Below are 18,644 nucleotides of genomic sequence, written 5' to 3' on the forward strand. Positions count from 1 at the left end.
ATACATACATATATATATAGAGAGAGAGAGAGTCTTTCCTCTTTGTTTGGTAAATCTATAAAAACACAGCTCAGACTCATCACCGTATCTATGAATAAATCAAAACTTGAGCTTTTCAATTCTAAGAGCGTGGTTCTACCTAATCTGAGGAAATTAATACTCTGCTTTTCCTTTGCTGTCATTCCATCACGAAACTACATCAGCAATTATCATTTGAGGGATTGAATTAATACGATATGCCCGACCAAGAAATTAACAAGCAGCAGAAGTTGAAGAATGCACGCAAGAGTCTTTGTCAAGATATATTACTAATTTATCTTGTGATTCACATTAGTGACAGAGCATTAGTAGAAAAACATGGGGATAATGTAAGACTTTGACGACACATGTTGTTTGACCAGCTAGCTGGCTCAAAGCGAGTAAGCCAACACTGATCTGTTCCTTTTCTTGTAAGCACAACTTATCCCTTCATTTTCTACCCTCATTTTTCCTCACAACCAGACTGGTTTGTTTCTCCTGGGGTAATCTCCGTGCAATTTTGGACGGTGGATTTGATAGTGATTGATGGTTGTTAAATTAAACTTAAAGTTCATGAATGGAGACTTAATCAGGCACCAAGCAGGTGTGCCTTGTTTGCATATACCCATAGGGCTTAACTCAACTAATCCAATGAAATTGAAGATATTAATATTATCTTATATGCCAAATTTGTCCTTTCCACTCTTATCGTGATCACTTTTGCCATGACTATGAACACTTTCCTTTCTTCTGTCACGTAATGATATACTAGAAGTATCCATAATCTGCGTCGTTTAGCGACTGAACAGTCAGTCAAGCAGAATGATCAGAGGACAAACCTAAATAATATTAAGATAGAAAAGATTTTTGTTGTGATTAGTGATGGCATTTTCGCTTTTCATAGTGATGATATGTAAAATGACAGAACATGATCATTTACTCATCGTTTATTCCTATATAGTTGGTCATAATGATCATACTTTCTTTTTTTTTAAGTTTAAATGAGTTGAGTCCCGGTATATAACGATCACAATTTACCAGTCTATTAAATTCCTCTTGCTTTGGTTATCCAACTGTAAATGCCTATAAAAGAAATGGAGAAATATACCCCTTTTTAGCTATCTGCACTCCAGTTCAATCAGAGCCAGACCGTTCATCAATCCATTTTTTGGTTTGTATTTTTATAGAAAGGCCAAAAAAAAAAAAGTGACTCCCATCTGTTAATAACATGTTAAACGCCGCTCATTTCACTGGTTTCAGATTGCAACCCCACGTCGAGAAGGAAAATTGATTCCCACAAACTAAAATCAAGTATCGAAGCCTCCCTGTCCCAAATACACTACCTGCAGTGTAATCTCATTCATCCATTCCTATGAATTGGACATTGCACAGCAAGTTTGCCATTTCTAAGATAAGTCCCAAGTGGTCCTCAATGCAACTCTCTGTTATCTGTTTTGGTGCATATTACCAGATAAATCAATCAAGTCTTTCTTGAATTGGCGGCGTGCACGAGCTCTCTCGCCCCCTTTTGACCTACAATCTCTCCATCACATGCCCAAGGATAATCACATTCTGAGGCTTCGTAATATTATGCAGCTCGTGTTTGCCAGAAGAACCTAAAATTGGACAAGACTTCTAGTATTTACCATAGTCTCTGTATTGTTCTTTGCATCCTGATTCACATATTTAAAGGTGAACTGGAAAGGCAGGCATGTTCTGAGTGGACGAATATTTTATTGACCTTGTAATCTTTCCTCGTTGTCAAATTTATTTGGTTGAATCACCTGCAGTGGTTATCATCATGAAGGTTTGAAGATGGCCATGATCTAGCTGTAAAGTCTGAATATCCTTTTCGCATATTGAAATTAGGAATGAACTCATGTGCCTCGTATATCAGATTGAAGAAATGAGGCTACAAAATCAAAATTCACTGTTTTAGAAATGCATTTTGTTCTCAGATGGAAACTCAGCCAAATACTTACCCTCAGCATGTTCTGTTGTTCTAATAGTAGTTCGGTGGTGATTTTAATGGGTCACCAAAATGGAATGCTTGTGTTAGTTAGGGCATCACCAACGAATATTATTGCCAAGCAGTGGCCAAACAGTTTAACATACTCATATTAAAAAACAAAAAGATCTTTAAGACAGCTTCTCCAAAAGCAATGATCTTCCAAATACACTTATTGCCTAGGCATTATACCTAATCAGGTTCAAATGTCTTTGTTCCATTCGCCCAACATTCCCACCTTTCGTGTAGAAATTAATTAAATAGAGAATTTAAAGCGGGTAGCATCCTTCGGTATTAATGTCTTATTTCCTCTAACAATGGAGCTGGGAGTTTGTTCTCCGATTTTCAATTTCAAAGTAAGATTATATGAAGCATTCAAGCAGAACCCATAGATAAACCTCATGGACCAGCAGGAAAGATCATTGTTATCTCGTAATTATATGGAATGAGTGACGGAAATAAATTATGAAAGCAGACAAAGAGCAGTACGCCCAGACGTTTGGAAAGCAGTCCATGCTCTATAAGAAATTAGCTTTTGTGCGTACAATTATAAGACATATAGTAGCGGCATCTAATGCTCCACTTTAGGGGCACGCCTAGAAGAAGAAAATCTTGGGGGAAAATTTAGCATACACAATCTACCAAGCACAGAGTGAAAAAAAATAAAAGAAAGCATACCCCCCATTGTCTTCTGTTCTACCACTCTTTACAACCTATTCGGTATCCGAAGGTATGTAATGTGGAGGATCAATATCCATAGGTAGTTGAGGCGGTTCAGTATCTGTACCAGGCGTTTGGGAAGAAGTAGCAGGTTGCTCAGTCATCAAGTTCTGCAACCCCGGTCTCAATTCAGTGTCACAGAATTGGTCATACTCTGCTTTATCCCCTGCTTTTTTCTTGACCTCCAACACCACCAAAGAAGGTGTTAATTCAAATATCTCTGCAGCAATTGTCAATGGCCCTTTTGCGCCTTCTCTCGAACCCTCCAAGTTTACTCTGCAATCTTTCTTCCTCACAGTGAAGCTGACCAGTCTGGCAATTTCCTCCAATTTTGATATAATCTTTGACACTGGTGCACCAGACACAAACCTCGCCTCATCGCCCTTCTCCTCAAACAACCCAGAAAGATCAAAACCCGGAGAAAATGATATTATGTCAAATGCATTCAAGCTCGCGGGTCTTGGAAGTGAAGCATTTCTTCTTCTAGTCTCTATCTCGGAATCAGATTCTGATACGGAGTAGTCCGACATTGATTCTATATCATCAAACTTGTCCATCTTATCATCAATATTACAAAGCTTATCATCCTCCACATAGAACTTTATCTGTTTAAACCCTTTTTTGAACCACCGGTTCTCCATGATCTCCGGAATTGAAATTCGGGTTTGCGGGTTGGTATCAAGAAGACGCGTGACCAGCCGAGTGAGATCGGGTGTAAACCACTTGGGACATCTGAACTCACCCCTGTAAATCTTCTTGTACATTGCCATGATATTCTGATCATGGAAAGGCAAGTAACCAGCCATCAAAACAAACAGAACAACCCCACAAGCCCAAACATCAACCTTTGCCCCATCATAACCTTTTCTAGCCAACACCTCAGGGGCAACGTAAGCAGGAGTCCCACAAAATGTGTGGAACAACCCATCTTGCCGAATTTGATCAGAGACAGCACTCAATCCAAAATCAGACACCTTGAGATCCCCATTCTCGTCGAGCAACAAGTTTTCAGGCTTGAGATCCCGATGATATACCCCTCTCGCGTGGCAGAAACCGACAGCGGAGATCAATTGCTGAAAGTACTTCCTGGCACTTTCCTCTCTCAATCGCCCTTTAGCTACTTTATTGAATAGCTCACCCCCACGAACATATTCCATCACGAAATAGATTTTGGCCTTGGTGGCCATGACCTCGAACAGCTGAACGATGTTGGGGTGTCGGACTCGTCGGAGGATGGAGATCTCGCGCTTGATGTGAGCGACGAGGCCGCTCTTGAGGATTTTCTCCTTGTCAATAACCTTGATGGCGACCCCTTCGCCGGTTTTTACATTGCGAGCATGGTAGACCTTGGCGAACGTGCCATGACCAAGAAGCTTGCCGACTTCGAAGCGACCCAACAGGAGGCTATTACCGCCGACCTTCTTGTTGGCGCCGCTGGTGGAGGGCTTGCTGGAAACAGCGTCGGCCATTGATGGCGAAGGATGCGGAGTTCAAACTCGAAAGTTTGAATGTTTGTTCAGATAAAAAAGGAGAGAAATGAATGAAAGGAGGCGTTTTCTAGTGATAGGCCCGCACCATTGGAGCTGTCATTTGGGTGTGTGGTTTTTATTTGTGGGGGGCCTTTTGTTATGGAAAAACATATTGAAGGTACCTATATTTTTTCTCAATTTTTAATTTAGTACCTATGTATTTTTTTCATTTTAATTAAACATTTAATTTTATCTTTTTAGTAACATTAGCTCTTATAACTTTGTTCTATTGATATTTTTAGTCTCTACATAAGGATTAATGATGTTAATAGAGCAAAATTAAAGATTTAGTTAAGAACAAAAAACACATAAATACCAAATTGAAAATTGAAAAAAGTATAAGTACCTCCAATATGGTTTTCCCTTTTGTTATTAAAGGAAGAAACATTTGGCCTCTTAGAGAGAGGAAGGAAGAGATGCGCTTGTGAGAGAGAATATACCGCCGTATTATTGCTTCCTTCTGTTCCTCTTCTACTTTTTTCGAATTTTATGATTGCGCATCATTATTTTTCCTTATTTACCTTTCTCTCCCTTCTCGCTATTGTTCCGACAAATGGAAAATTTTTATGACAATTTCTTTTAAATTTGCCTCGAACATTCCCTTGCATTTGAGTTCTTCTTTAACTTAACCCAATGGCAATTAGTCATATGATTAAACATGATTGCTCTTATAAGACTAAATTATATATAATCCCTGTAAACTTTTTATTGGATATAAATAAGTTCTTGATTTTTAATATTTAATAAAAAAATCTTAAACTTTTAAATTTATACAAAGAAACCCTACTATTAATTTACCCATGTTTTACAAAGTCTTAAAATTTAAGGAGCTAATTACATATAAGTTAAAATTTGAGGGGACTGTCTCGCTGAAAAATAAAATGTAAATAGGTGTATCGTCGATAATATATTATCTTTAGTCCATTAAATAATGAATAAATTAATAACAAGAAAAAGCAGTGCTTCAGTTTTTAATTTTTTATAATTTCACTTGATTTTCATTTAAGTTTCTGTAAATTCATATGACGGGTAGAAAAGGAAAAAATTACAACAATCAAATTAAAAACAAAACAAAATCATAAGGAGTTGATGAAAAGAAAAATAAAACTCCAAAGGTCTTATTAAAAATAGCTGAAATTACCAGCACAAATAATGAGAAAACTACACTGACCTAATTAAAAATTAAATGAAATTATGAGAACTTGTGGATTAATGTTCCATTAATAAAAAGAAAGGTTATTTGATCAAGCTTGAATGTAGAGAAGGGTTTCTTGTCAAATTTTAAGACATATAAAGGCTCTCTCAAACTACTACTCCTCTGGTCCTTAATATAGGACCCAATTGTTAAGTTAGTTTTGGTCCTAAATATAAGACCCATTTCTTATATTTATCAGTTTTCTCTAAATTACCCTTATGAATACTCCTTCAATCATAATCAAATAGAAGAGGAAGAAAAGATATTGAGAAAGATGATTATGGTATTTTAGAAAAAACGTGTCACATTTATTATAATTAACTAACTTACCTAACTTCCTTAATCTAATCAAATTAGTTAAATGGGTCTTATATTAGGGACCGGAGGAGTATTAAGCTGTTAGCAGTAAACTTGCGTGAATTGCAGGCCATTATTTTGTCTCATATCGGGCTTCATAATTTAGGCAAAGTCAGCATACAAATCCCCGACACTCAAAAAGTTAGAAACTTTTCATATATTTCGTCGGAAAAATAAAGAAGCTTTGGAGGGGTGGATGATCTGATTTTATTAATTAGGTAAGAGTTAATTAACAGCTGAGGCCGTCCTCTCCTGGTTTGTTTCGTTTCATACCAGGCTTAGCCTAATTAGTAATTAGTGTCCACATTTCTGATTCAGTACTGTCAAATGTAGTGATTATGTTGACCTTCTCAAGCACCCCACCTATTTTTCACCCTCTGAAGATAAAACGTCATTCAGTTCCCGTCGTCTTGCTTTCAAATTCTGTATATATGACGAAATTAATGGCTATGAATTCTATTGTGACCTCCAAGCCTCCAATAATAGAACACTGGTAGGGCCGTAAGGGCATGTTCTCCGGGCGAATGCCGTAGGCTCATTGGTGGTTCCTGTCCAAAAATCCAATCGATGTACGACTTATATGTACTATATACTTCATCTACTCGTAGTACAATATCTACTGGTATGCAGGTTGCACAAGACATTTGAAGCAACGACCATTTGGTAAGTACTTATGCATTGATTCCGTTTTTAAGTTGGTTACCTTTTTTTTTTTTCATCTTGGATCATTTAATTTTATTGGGTTAGCACTATTGGCTCTTATATAAGGGTTAATGGTGCCAACATCGACTAACCATATTAACAAAGCAAAATTAAATAATTTAATTAAGAGTGAAAAACAAGCAAGTACCAAATTAAACATTGAGAGAAAAAAATATAGGTGCGTGTAAAATGATTGTCCCACCATCTGAGTAAAACAAGTTTGAGCTTAGTTGCCAACTATAGCATAACGATCCTCTTAAAATTTTAAATTACTTTTAACATATTAATTTACACAATCAATGAAAACTAATCAAAGTCATAAAGAAATGCGTTATTTTCGTGTTTACCTCATCTAATACCGAAAATACGAGAATGATTGGTTATTAATTTTTAATACTCATTGGAGATATTTTTAGAAAACATTTTATTAATCACACCTTGAAAACCAAAGATGTTTTATATTTTTAAACATGATGCTTCAGTGCTTCACAAAAAAAAAATGTCTTGTAACCTTAAAAGGAGTGACTAACTTCTAAAAATGTTAAGATTGAGATTTTTTTTTCAAAAAAAAAAATTATAATAACATGAGGTATGTACGTTCCTTGTTTGACAAAAGAAGTCGGCTCCCATGACTAAGAGTTTGATAGCACAAATGAGGTGTTAACTGTCCTAAAAATCTAGGGCTATCTGCAACATTCGCCGAAATCTTAAATCGTCAAATTCCACAGCACATACTGTTGATATGATATTTGTAGAAACAGATAAATGAGCTGGACCTTGCTTGGACGCCGGAGTCCTACATAACGGCTCCTTTTCCTGTTTTCCCGCACAACCAGAGACTCCAAGAACAAGCCAGAACAAGCTTACGCCCACGTCATCATCAGCACTCGTTGTAGCTTGTGACGCGCTTCCCTCCTTCACTTTTACTCCACACATCTGTTTCGCGTCCACGCGTACTCCACCTGCTGACGTGTAACCCGGACCGACATGAAATCTAGTTTTACCGTACTGTGATCTGCTGCATCGCCACCGTTGACGCTGTCATGATGCAATATTATAAGTGTGATCACACGGTTTTGGTAGCTGGAACTCCCAATATGCCGAGTCGGCTGGCTTATTGTAGTAACCACCACTGGGCAGGAGATGGCCGCCGCCACACCCTGCGGTTCCACGCAAAGCAGAAAGGAAGTCACGTTGATGCTCGGTCATGATTCCATCACACGCTTCCGTTTAATTATTATTATTTGTTTTTTTTTGCCAGATTGGTGGAGAAATAGGATGGATTGGACATGCGGGTTCTTGAACACGGAGAGGATCAGAGGAGGCTTCTTATCTTGTTCATTCTCTCCTCAGCGAGGGATTTTGATTTTCAATATACGTAGTGTTGTGTTAGGGAGGTTGTTGAGCAACTCTGGCATGGAAAAGTTTCCAAATTATTTATTTAATTATGAAAATAATCAGGTGTTTTGTAAGCAATATTCAAAAGCCTCCATCATCCTGAAGATGATGACTTTTTATTTAATTTATTTTAATTTAACTGAAGCACGAACTCTTTCATGGTTGATGCCAGTTGCAAGAATCCAGCTTATATGTTGGGGGAGGGGGACCAAAGCTCCTCGTACATCTTTTTTTTTTATTATTCCTTTTTTAACTGCAAGTGGTGATGTTTTGATTGAAAAGAGTCCAGATACAAATGACACGTGTCCAGGGGCACAACCAGCATGTATTGTTTACGGGGGAGGGATCGCCGGCTGCATGATTGAACCCAAGTTGCATAGTTTAGACTCGTTTAAAATACTACCTCTTTTAATTATAAAACTTTGTTTATAATCTACAAATCCACAAATAAAGTTTTATAAATAAGATTAAAAGTAGTGGCTTATAAATAGTTTTTAATCATAATTTACAGAAAAAAAAAATTATCTTGATTTACGTACGTGTCTCGTGCATCAAATTATTTGTAATTACAATTAAAGGCTTTGGAGGTAAAAACAAAACACCACACCCTGAGAGTCTGAGAGATCAGATTCAGAATCTCCCTCGCCTGTGTCCTTATCTTGTCATTTCCTCTAGTTTTTGTGCACTTGCGATATACAACATTGCCCCGTACATGTACTTGACTAGGTAATAAAGTAGTGCGGTAATCAACAAATTATTGTATTTAGTAAAGTGAAAATATTAAAAGGCAGATCTCCCCGGGATTTGGGGATTCACTTTCTCATTCAGACTTAATTAATTTTGAGTGCCAAATAAATTCACATTTAGATTTAAGGTTATTTCTTTATATTTTTAATTTAAACATGTGTGAATGTAAGAGTCATATTTGAAAGAGCTGCTGCATTTAATCTATGTATATAAAATAATATTCAAATCTAATTCAATAATACCAGATATTAAATACTCCTCCGGTCCTTATTATAAGACCCAATTTGACTTTTTATTTGGTCATAATTATAAGACCCAATCCATTTTGTCTCTTATATTTATGCATTTTTTTCCAAGATAATCCTTCTAATAATGATAGTTTTAGCCAATATACTTAATTAGCAAGGATATTTTAGGAATGACAACACTTATTTATTATAAATAACCAATTTAACTTACTTCCTTAATCTCCTCAAATAAGTCAATTGGGTCTTATAATTAGGACCGGAGGAGTACTTCATTAAAAATATAAAATCTAAAAGAAGAATAATATTTCAAATAAACTTTGATTAAAAACAATTTATTATTATTTAAAAAATGAATAATTATTTTTTTTGTTGCCCACCCAATTCATCAGAGCTTTACTCTGACTACATCTGGATCCAACCTGCGTTGCGCACCTGGCTGTGGTGGGTGAGTCTCCCAACGGGAATTTCTGCATAGGCTGAGGCTCAAACTCTAAACCTCACTTAAATGATATCAAGCTACTTACCATTTGGACCAACCCCGTTGGTAATTATTGTATTTGATTATATAAATCTCAACACAATGATTTTCAATAGCTTAACAAACACTCATGAGAAGGTAGGCCCAAACATTTGGAAGCCCAAATTTGCACCAACTGGGAGAAAATGACTTTGCGATGGTCTTTCAATGGGCCCACTAGGTTGATTAAGTATGGGCCCATAATAAATGCACCCATACCAACGCAAACCTTAGGACTTGGTGGGCGGCGCCGCGGAGGACACCGCATTGCTGCTAATGCAAAAATATTAGCAGCTCAGAGGCGGACACCGGGACTTATGAACCAACGTTTTGCTTTCGAGATAAAATTATATATATTATTATAAAACCAAATCCAATCCTTAGAACATCCAAATCAATTGGAGCTCAGTATCAAACGATGTCGGGCCCGCATGTCATCCCATCATCTCCCTATTTGGGTAATCCTACTTTCTGTGCTAAACACAATGTAGATTAATCAATGGGAATTGGTCTAGCAAAGAAAACTAGTTTTTCACAACTTGTTGAACTAAAATTTGAATTCCTACTGAGAAATATATCTATATTTAGCTGTTGACAGTGTTTCAAATAGAATTGCTTCTAACGAGAGTATACCTATGTATGATAAAAAAAAATTACAAAGTAGATCTTATATTTAGGATCAAAGATTACGCAATAATAATCCTTTGACCATGATGGATTGGTAAGAAAAGTGAGAAACTGAAATAGTCTAATCTTCTAATAAAATTATGGAATTTGTAATAATTACATGTATTGTTAAAAACATTCATTACATATTAATGCCCACTAATTAGAGGATAGTAAATGGCATGAGAAAACTATTTTTCTTATTTTCATTAATAATTCATCACCAACGAGGAAAAAAACTACTGTATTACTCAGCACCTTTTGGTCCTATGATGATATGAAAACTAAAATGAGAGTACAGAGCTTGCAGATACAGAACATGTTTGAACAAAATTCAGCCGATGTGCTCCAAACTTGAACTTAAAGACATGCTTATTAGAATTTCGAAAATGAAAACGAGTGATAAATATGGATATATAACCAATCCACTAATCCCTCTTGGCTCCCTAAATTTTTGTGAGGGAGGAAGCTCAGGAGTTACGTGATTATTAATTCATAGCCGTTACCACATGCCACAAATAAATGTGCGTAAATCCATGTGGCTCATTATGGGGCTTGGAATTAGCTTCTTTGTCCACCTTCTCATTATGCCAGACCTCGTCCATACAAACTTACTCCCTCCTCTTCCTTAGACATCAAAATCCAATGTATCGATCAGTCCCACCTTTGACAGCCATCGACAGATTCCTGTGGGGCCAGCAGGCACAGAATCACAAGACTAGTACTATGTGGCGTAACACTGGAGGATCAAGTTTCATCGATGGATTTGTGTTACCAAATGAGCAGGCTTTGAACTGGACACACGCTCAGGTCCCTGCATTGTGCTTCACAAACAGAGTTTCAGGGAAGCACGACGACGACGATACTGTGGGAAGGAGAATTAGTAGGAAACGATCTCGCGTATCTTTGATCAAAGGACAGTGGACGGATGAAGAAGACAGGTATGTAGAACTTTAAACACATGACTTGTTTGTGTTTGTAAGTTAGCATGTGTTTTAGTGGTATATGTGTTGTTTTCTTATTATACATTCATTTCTCTGTAAACTCTTGAGATGATCGTGGATTGGTGAACAGGAAATTGGTGAGACTGGTGAATCAGTATGGTGTGAAAAAATGGGCTGAAATAGCAGAGAAATTGGATGGAAGAGCGGGTAAGCAGTGTCGAGAGAGATGGCATAATCATTTGCGCCCTGATATTAAGGTCTTTTCTTCCTCAATCCTTGTCTCTGGGTTCGAATTTTTTAATGTTAAATTGCAAATTCCCTTGCCTTTGATTCTGCTACTTTTTAGTAGGGTTGCATGACTAATTGGGTGTCTTGTTAATTTTTATAAGTTTAATCCCAATAATATATTTAGAGTTAGAGTGTGCTTGGGGTGGAGTTTTGCCGTCTTCAATCACATGTGAAAACGTGGTTTACAATGATGAAACGTTCTCAATATATATATATATATATATATATATAACTTTTTTTTTTTGTCTTTTTGAATACTATGTATAAGACTTTTTCAACTAATTATCATGTGTTTGACTTTAATCAACGGGTTAGCAAATATTCCTAAGATTACCTATTTTGTATCATTTCCCGCCAACGAGTATTTGACCTTTCATTAATTAAAGAGCATCTGGATATAGATATGCCAAGGATTCGGATTATTTGCTACCTGATACGATTTATTAGGTGGCGCCTATTGCCTTCAAGGCTGAATGTTGTATAAATGTTCGGCTATAGAGAAAATTAAAACACGTACATGAACAATCCTCTTCATGGTTCATCTGGTTTCAGAAAGACAGTTGGAGCGAAGAAGAAGAGAAGATATTGGTGGAAACACATGCCAAGTTGGGGAATCGTTGGGCAGAAATAGCAAAGAGCATTCCGGGAAGAACAGAGAATGCGATCAAGAACCACTGGAATGCTACTAAAAGAAGGCAGAATTCAAAGAGAAAGAAGAAAATCACACACACAACACACAAAAAGCCACGTTCCTCTATACTTGAGGACTATATCAGAAGCAAGACCCTGATAAGTAATAACACTGTCCAGAACAACATTGAAGAAAACCAATCTGAACCCCCTTCTGATCAGTCTGCTGTTGTTAATGGCGACTCTATAATATCTGAACCGTATGATGAGGAATTGCTCTTCTTGCAAGGTTTTCTTGCCGACAATCAGAATCAGAAACAGTATCTTGCTGATGTTGAGCACTCTCAGAATTCTTCTTCAACTTCCTACTTGTTGGACTTTTGTCAAGCTGATGGTGAACAGCGTCTTATCACTGATGTGACTGCTGGGCCTGGATTTGTGTATTCCATTTCAAACCCATATAGCAAAACAAGCTTCTATGAGAATGTCCTCGCTGAGGAGGCTGTCACTCCCATGAAACACTCCCAATCAGATCTTTATCTCTCTTACTTGCTCAATGGACCACCCTCCTCACCACTTCTGTGCGGGCATGGAAATCAAAACCTGAACATGAATTTGCTTGTGGGGTATCAGCCGGAGATGGATTTATTGGAATTGGTTTCTTCTAAGTTTTCTACAATCACCAACAGTGGCATTTGAGTTCGAGCTAGCGTTTCAGTCTATTGTTGTTTAGGTTGGCATTATTACTTCCTCGATCAGTTTAATGACATTCCCCAAATGCTTTTTGACCACGAGCTTGTCATTTTCACTAGCCTCGTACTATTAAAAAGAAACACTAATGTTGCTTAGTGTCAAATATAAAAGACGAGTTTGAATCAAACAGTGATACATTGAATCACTAGTGAGGGCCACATGGGAGATTCATTTGGAGTTGTAAGCGTGGGTTTGGTGACAGTTATATAATAATCCCACATCTCAGTGTCTGAGTTTGATATTACAATGCAAAGTTCGAGGTGTGAATGGAAATGGAATTTTGGGTTTGGATGCTAATGGATTAGGTGATCCGACCCACTTAAACATATTTTATAATCACAAACCAACACAACAACAGCAAGAGGGAGAAACCAGTGAGATAGCCTCTAGCAATTTGGAACTAGTGGAGGAATCTTACCTGCCAACCTCCAAAATCCATCATCCTAATATGCAGTTTTTGAACCACTCTGCCCGTGTCTATTCTTGTCCAGCTTGTCCCCTAAATTTGAAATTGATGTTACTTTTCTTTGGCGCTTGATTTGTCATTACATGAAACAGGGGATGTGTTTGGCTGATTCATACCAAGTAAATTATAATATCATTAGAATTTAGTAATCATTCTTTGAAATATCCCATAACATGATTTGTTTAAAAATCCAATCTTGACTAGCGAAGACTTGAAAAGTTGAGGTGGAAAGACTGGGCATTATAAGGTCAAGGTAGGGCGTAGGCACATGATCTGTTCGCGTCAGAGAAACTATGGACGATACAAGGGACTGTCCCTATTCGTGAATGACACTTCCACGCACTTACCTTTTCTCATTTCAGTATTGATTCGTTAGAACTACCGATCAGTCAATTTGTTTGTTTGGTTTCTCGCGTAGCAATCCCAACCAATCAACGAAGGCGTAGTTCATTAAAACCCATTTAAGCCCCTTCAAAATATCAGATCAGAGGATCCATTGTTCTGGAATTTACCATTCATTACTGTCAAACTGTTACTTCTGGTTTGGTATGAGAAGAAAGCTGAGCTATTTTTTATGACAAAGATGCACGTGTTGATGGGATCATTTGTCTCCGTTTATTTAATAAATATAGTTTTCTAATTCTGGACACAGTTGCAGAGAAAGAAACCTCAGTCAGAAAAAAAATTAAATTATTATTGAGCCTCGAGCAGCTGCTGGAGAGCATTTAAAAAAATTCAGTGTGAACCAAGGGAATGTGTTGCCCATTTTATATGACACTTGACATTATTATATCATATATCCAATTTGAACTGAGTGACTTTCTCGGAGTGAATGGAAACAGCTAGAAGTTACTTGAAACAAATATACAGGTATTAATACAATTAGGTGAAGTTGTTCTTCCCCATTAAATTCCTGGAGAGAGTTAAAAAAATGATAAATCTTGTTTCTGGTTTTGTTCATGCTCCAGTTTGAACTAGTAAATACGATCTCTCTCCTCTATAAAAGAGAAATGGAAATATATGTGTGTAATAAACTAGTAGTTTATGTAATAAATCCATGTGACTTTAATCAAAGCGAATCAAAGGCAAGCTTGAACAACTTCCCTTTTTTTTTTTTTGGGTAAATATACTTGAACTTTATTCGCTTGTAATGAAGCTCCTTTTTATAAGAAAAGATAGTAAAAACTTTCGCAAAGAACCTACCAACCCATGACAAAAACAAACATGTACCAATCTTCTTGAATGGACGATAAACTCCTCCCTCCTAAAATTTATTCATTGTTCTCTGGGCATAATACCAATCTCTATGAATCTCCCCTCTGTTCTATCCATGCATTCAATAAGAATTTTAAAGCATGTCGTTACTCATCAATATCAACAACAAAAAATATCAATGTCAAGTATAGAGCGAGTATATAACTCATTGTTCGGATCCGTATATCGATCCATACAGTCACTTAATTATGATAAATATCAGCATAGTGCGAGGAAAAGTCTTATTTATTTATTTATTTTTATTAGAGCTGGTACTCATTTTGACAGGCTTTGAAGGCATTTGGTGCAATCTTATTAGGGAAGAAATGGGAAAAATCGCAATCACCGCATGAGCCAGCGCGATGATATTAAACGCCCACTGTCATATGAGATCAGGGGCGTCGTCAGGCGGAGCATGTTGCTCAGGTTTAGCAGTCAACCCCCTTCTCTGCAAATCCAACTTCCATTAACTTCCCTCTCTTTTCTCCCTCCAACATGATGCCCTTGTTTCCCGCTGTAACCTTCAAGCAGCACCAACTCTAATAATCCTTCCTCTTAGCTTTCTTAAACCTGCTCCATACGATCTCTCACAAACAGGGGCTATGGGAGGTAAGGTTATGAGCTCCAATTTTTGTAGATTTTGGATTCTTCTGGCGTTGTTTGCTGTGGTGGATTCTTCCTGCAACAGCACCGACTACGAGTTGGTCTCCAAAGCCTTTCAATCTGTCGCTGGCTTTAATGTTTCCTGGTTCCATACGCAAGGTTTAAACTGTTCAAAAGCTTCTCAGATTACTTCCATACAGCTTGCTTCCAAGAATCTGAGGGGGGTTATTTCTTGGGCTTTCATCAGGAATATGTCTGACTTGCACGTTCTCGATCTTTCTGGGAATTTTCTCCAAGGCCATGTACCTCGCTGGTTTTGGACATCTCCCAACTTATCAAAAGTTGATCTTTCTAATAACAAGTTTGGAGGGAGCATTGAGCTCGAATCCCCCGCAGGAAACTCCCCGTTTTCATCGGTTCAGAGTCTCAATCTCTCTCACAACAGCTTCACCAATCTGCCTCAACTCTCTGGTTTCTCAAACCTCAGAATTCTCGACCTCTCGCATAACAATTTGAGGACTCTGCCCACTGGGTTTCGAAACCTCACCGGGCTACACCATCTCGACCTCTCAAGCTGCAATATCAAAGCAAACGTAAAAACCATTTCTGTTCTGCGCTCGCTGAATCACTTGGACTTGTCGAACAACACTTTCAATGGCAATTTCCCTTCTGATTTCCCTCCTCTGGAGGAGCTCAAGTTCTTAAACATTTCTTACAACAACTTCACGGCACTGGTTCACTTGGACAAGTACAAGAAATTTGGCAACTCAGCTTTCATTGACGCCGGAAACAACTTCGCTCACAATACATCTAGTACCCCCAGTCTTGATCCGCCTTCTCATCATGCTTTAAAAGCCTCGACGAACCACCACAAACACAAAACTCTGGTGGCGGCTGTATGCTCTGCTTCAGCATTTGTGCTGGTTCTATTTAGTATATGGGCGTTTTGCATTTACAGAAAGAAGAGGCGACTGGCGAAGAAGAGGAAATGGGCAATCTCGAAGCCAGTGCCTCAGGGAATAAAGGTGGACAAATCGGGGCCTTTCGCATTCGAAACCGAGTCAGGAAGCTCGTGGGTAGCGGATTTGAAGGAGCCATCGTCGGCACCCGTGGTGATGTTCGAAAAGCCGTTGATGAACCTTAGCTTCAAGGACCTGATAGCTGCCACGTCACACTTCGGCAAAGAGTCGATGCTGGCGGAGGGAAGGTGCGGGCCCGTGTACAGAGCCGTCGTCATTCCCGGCGACATCCACGTGGCGATCAAAGTTCTGGAGAATGCAAGAGACGTCCATAGCGATGACGCCATCGCGCTGTTCGTTGACCTGTCTAAGCTCAAACACCCCAATTTATTGCCACCATCCGGATACTGCATTGCAGGTAATTGCCGTACCAATTTCTCAGACGTTTCAACTTTCAAATTTGTTAGTATTTTTCTGCTGCCAGCAGCAGAATCCTTTGAAAATTTTTAACTTTCTCGCATTAAATGCTTTTCTTTAGCGTTCCGTTCCTAGTGAAATGTCAAACTCGGTAACCCCCTTGCGTAACCAATCTCAAGGGTAACCAATCTCACCTAAATCCTGCACTCGCAATTTATTACCTTTAGGCATAAATTTTGTATAGTCTATTAAAAAAGTTGCATTATTAGTCTGATTTATTTTGGCAATAATTCTGACAAGGCCACCAAATTCACCATGAATAGTCATTCATTGGTTTTACATTGTGTTGGTGATGCTGGTTCTTTTTCGTTTTTTCCATATCAAATGGTTGATCCAGGACATTTCTCATGTGTTAGACGGCACGCAAATAATAATAATAATGGAAGTGTAATGTCAAATGTTTATATTTCTTTGTGGAATTTTAGGTAGTGAGAAGCTGATTTTGTACGCGTTTATGTCCAACGGCAATTTGGGTAGTGAGAAGTGTAATGTCAAATGTTTATGTTTCTTTGTGGAATCATAGGTAGCGAGAAGCTGATTTTGTACGAGTTTATGTCAAACGGCGATTTGGGTAGGTGGCTGCATGAGCTGCCAACGGGGCAAACCGACGTGGAGGATTGGACCGGTGACACGTGGGAGATTCAGAACGGCTCCGGATCGCAGGTCTCATCCCCACCGGAGAAGATGAACTGGCTGACACGACACCGTATTTCCGTCGGGATTGCTCGGGGGCTAGCGTATCTTCACCACGCGGGGTCAAAGCCCGTCGTCCACGGCCACCTAGTGACTTCAAACATCTTGCTCGGCGACGACTTGGAGCCCCGGATCGCCGATTTTGGGATCCAAAGCATCGGGAAGGAGCAGCAGAGCCCGACCTGCAGCACAGAGACGGACGTTTACTGCTTCGGGGTGGTGCTGATGGAGCTGTTAACAGGGAAGCCCGGCACGGCGGAGACGGTGGTCCGGGTGAGAAAGGCGGTGAGGGAGGGGCAGGGGGAGCGCGCGTTGGATGAGAGGCTGAGACTGAGCTGCGAGCGGGAAAACGAGATGCTGGAGAGCCTGCGAGTCGCGTACTTGTGTACGGCCGAGTCGCCCGGCAAAAGGCCCACCATGCAACAGGTTCTGGGTTTGCTCAAAGACGTTCACCCACACGCCCCGAGTTGACTCGCTCCCCAACCCGTTCCTCTTTTTCGAGTTCCAACACAGTAGCAATCATGAACCACGCTCTTTGGGAGCGCCTGGAACGCCGCCTCGTTAAAGTGACGAATTCCTGATTCCACGTTGAGCGGGAGTTGTTTGTACGGGCAGGGAGTTCGCGTGGTGTTGGCTATGGAGTTTTGGATCATCCTGGTTTGTTTCCTAATGTATTATAATATTTTTTGAAAAGAAAAGGAGAGGGAAAAAAAGACGGGAAAAAAAAAGTGGGGTAGGAAGGATAGCTTTTGCGAAGGATTCTGATAAACCAAAAGGTTGAGAGAGGCGTTACGCAGCATATATATATTTTTTTCTTTTTGCTTTGAGGAGCATAAGACAGGGAGGGTTGCTTCATTGTTTAATATTGCTTCTCTCTTTCACTTTGGGTCTTTATGCCTTTTTTTTGTTTTGGTTTAAATTGAGTGGTGGGTTTGTGATTTCATGTGGCAAGAGAATATCCTACCTTTGCCTTTAGTCCCAAAAAGAAACAAAGAGGAGGGAGGATAGATAGTTACACCTAAACTTGGCCATATTTGCGGGTTATGCTTTGTTTTCTATATTCACACCCGAAGGGACCATTTACTTACATTGCCGTGTGCTACCGGAAGTGCCGCTGGTTTCGTGTCGTTTTTTGGGGTAAATTCTTGTGATTTGTCAATACTGGAGGCTGATCCTGATTTGTTGTTTCATTGGTCAATGAGTCAACTATTTACAATTGTTGAAGCTACCTTGGAATTTCTTTCTTCGGGGTATTAAAAAATTGATTGGGGTCTTTAAGACGCCTAGAATTTGAGTGATGCAGTGTCTCCCAGCATGGAAATTTCCATATACTTTTATATTCTCTCATCATTTCAGGTGTACCTTTTGGATGGGATTAAGTATTGTTTAATTCATATAGTATAGTCCCGTTGGTTCAACTATAGAATGTACTGGTCGGCTCTGTGAGTCTATATTTTGCACCTCTAAGTCAA

At 38.8% G+C, this 18,644-nt stretch overlaps 3 protein-coding genes across 3 annotated transcripts; 2 read left to right on the forward strand and 1 right to left on the reverse strand.

Moving 5' to 3' along the window:
- Positions 1-2,434: 2,434 nt before the first annotated feature.
- On the reverse strand, positions 2,435-4,333 carry LOC114722789 (CBL-interacting serine/threonine-protein kinase 12). The gene has a single exon (XM_028908881.1). It carries the CDS (start codon positions 4,213-4,215, stop codon positions 2,740-2,742), a length of 1,476 nt encoding a protein of 491 aa, XP_028764714.1. The 5' UTR covers positions 4,216-4,333; the 3' UTR covers positions 2,435-2,739.
- A 6,417-nt stretch (positions 4,334-10,750) lies between these two features.
- On the forward strand, positions 10,751-12,737 carry LOC114722899 (transcription factor MYB119-like). Its single transcript, XM_028909021.1, has 3 exons — positions 10,751-11,046; positions 11,180-11,306; positions 11,890-12,737. The coding sequence occupies exons 1-3, from the start codon at positions 10,751-10,753 to the stop codon at positions 12,664-12,666; spliced, it is 1,200 nt and encodes a 399-aa protein (XP_028764854.1). The 3' UTR covers positions 12,667-12,737.
- A 2,036-nt stretch (positions 12,738-14,773) lies between these two features.
- Positions 14,774-18,644, forward strand: LOC114722963 (calmodulin-binding receptor kinase CaMRLK-like). Its single transcript, XM_028909083.1, has 2 exons — positions 14,774-16,420; positions 17,003-18,644. The coding sequence occupies exons 1-2, from the start codon at positions 15,043-15,045 to the stop codon at positions 17,641-17,643; spliced, it is 2,019 nt and encodes a 672-aa protein (XP_028764916.1). The 5' UTR covers positions 14,774-15,042; the 3' UTR covers positions 17,644-18,644.

This window comes from Neltuma alba, unplaced genomic scaffold, assembly GCF_004799145.2.
Source record: "Neltuma alba isolate B1F8T4 unplaced genomic scaffold, ASM479914v2 tig00012116_pilon, whole genome shotgun sequence".
Lineage (NCBI taxonomy): Eukaryota > Viridiplantae > Streptophyta > Magnoliopsida > Fabales > Fabaceae > Neltuma > Neltuma alba.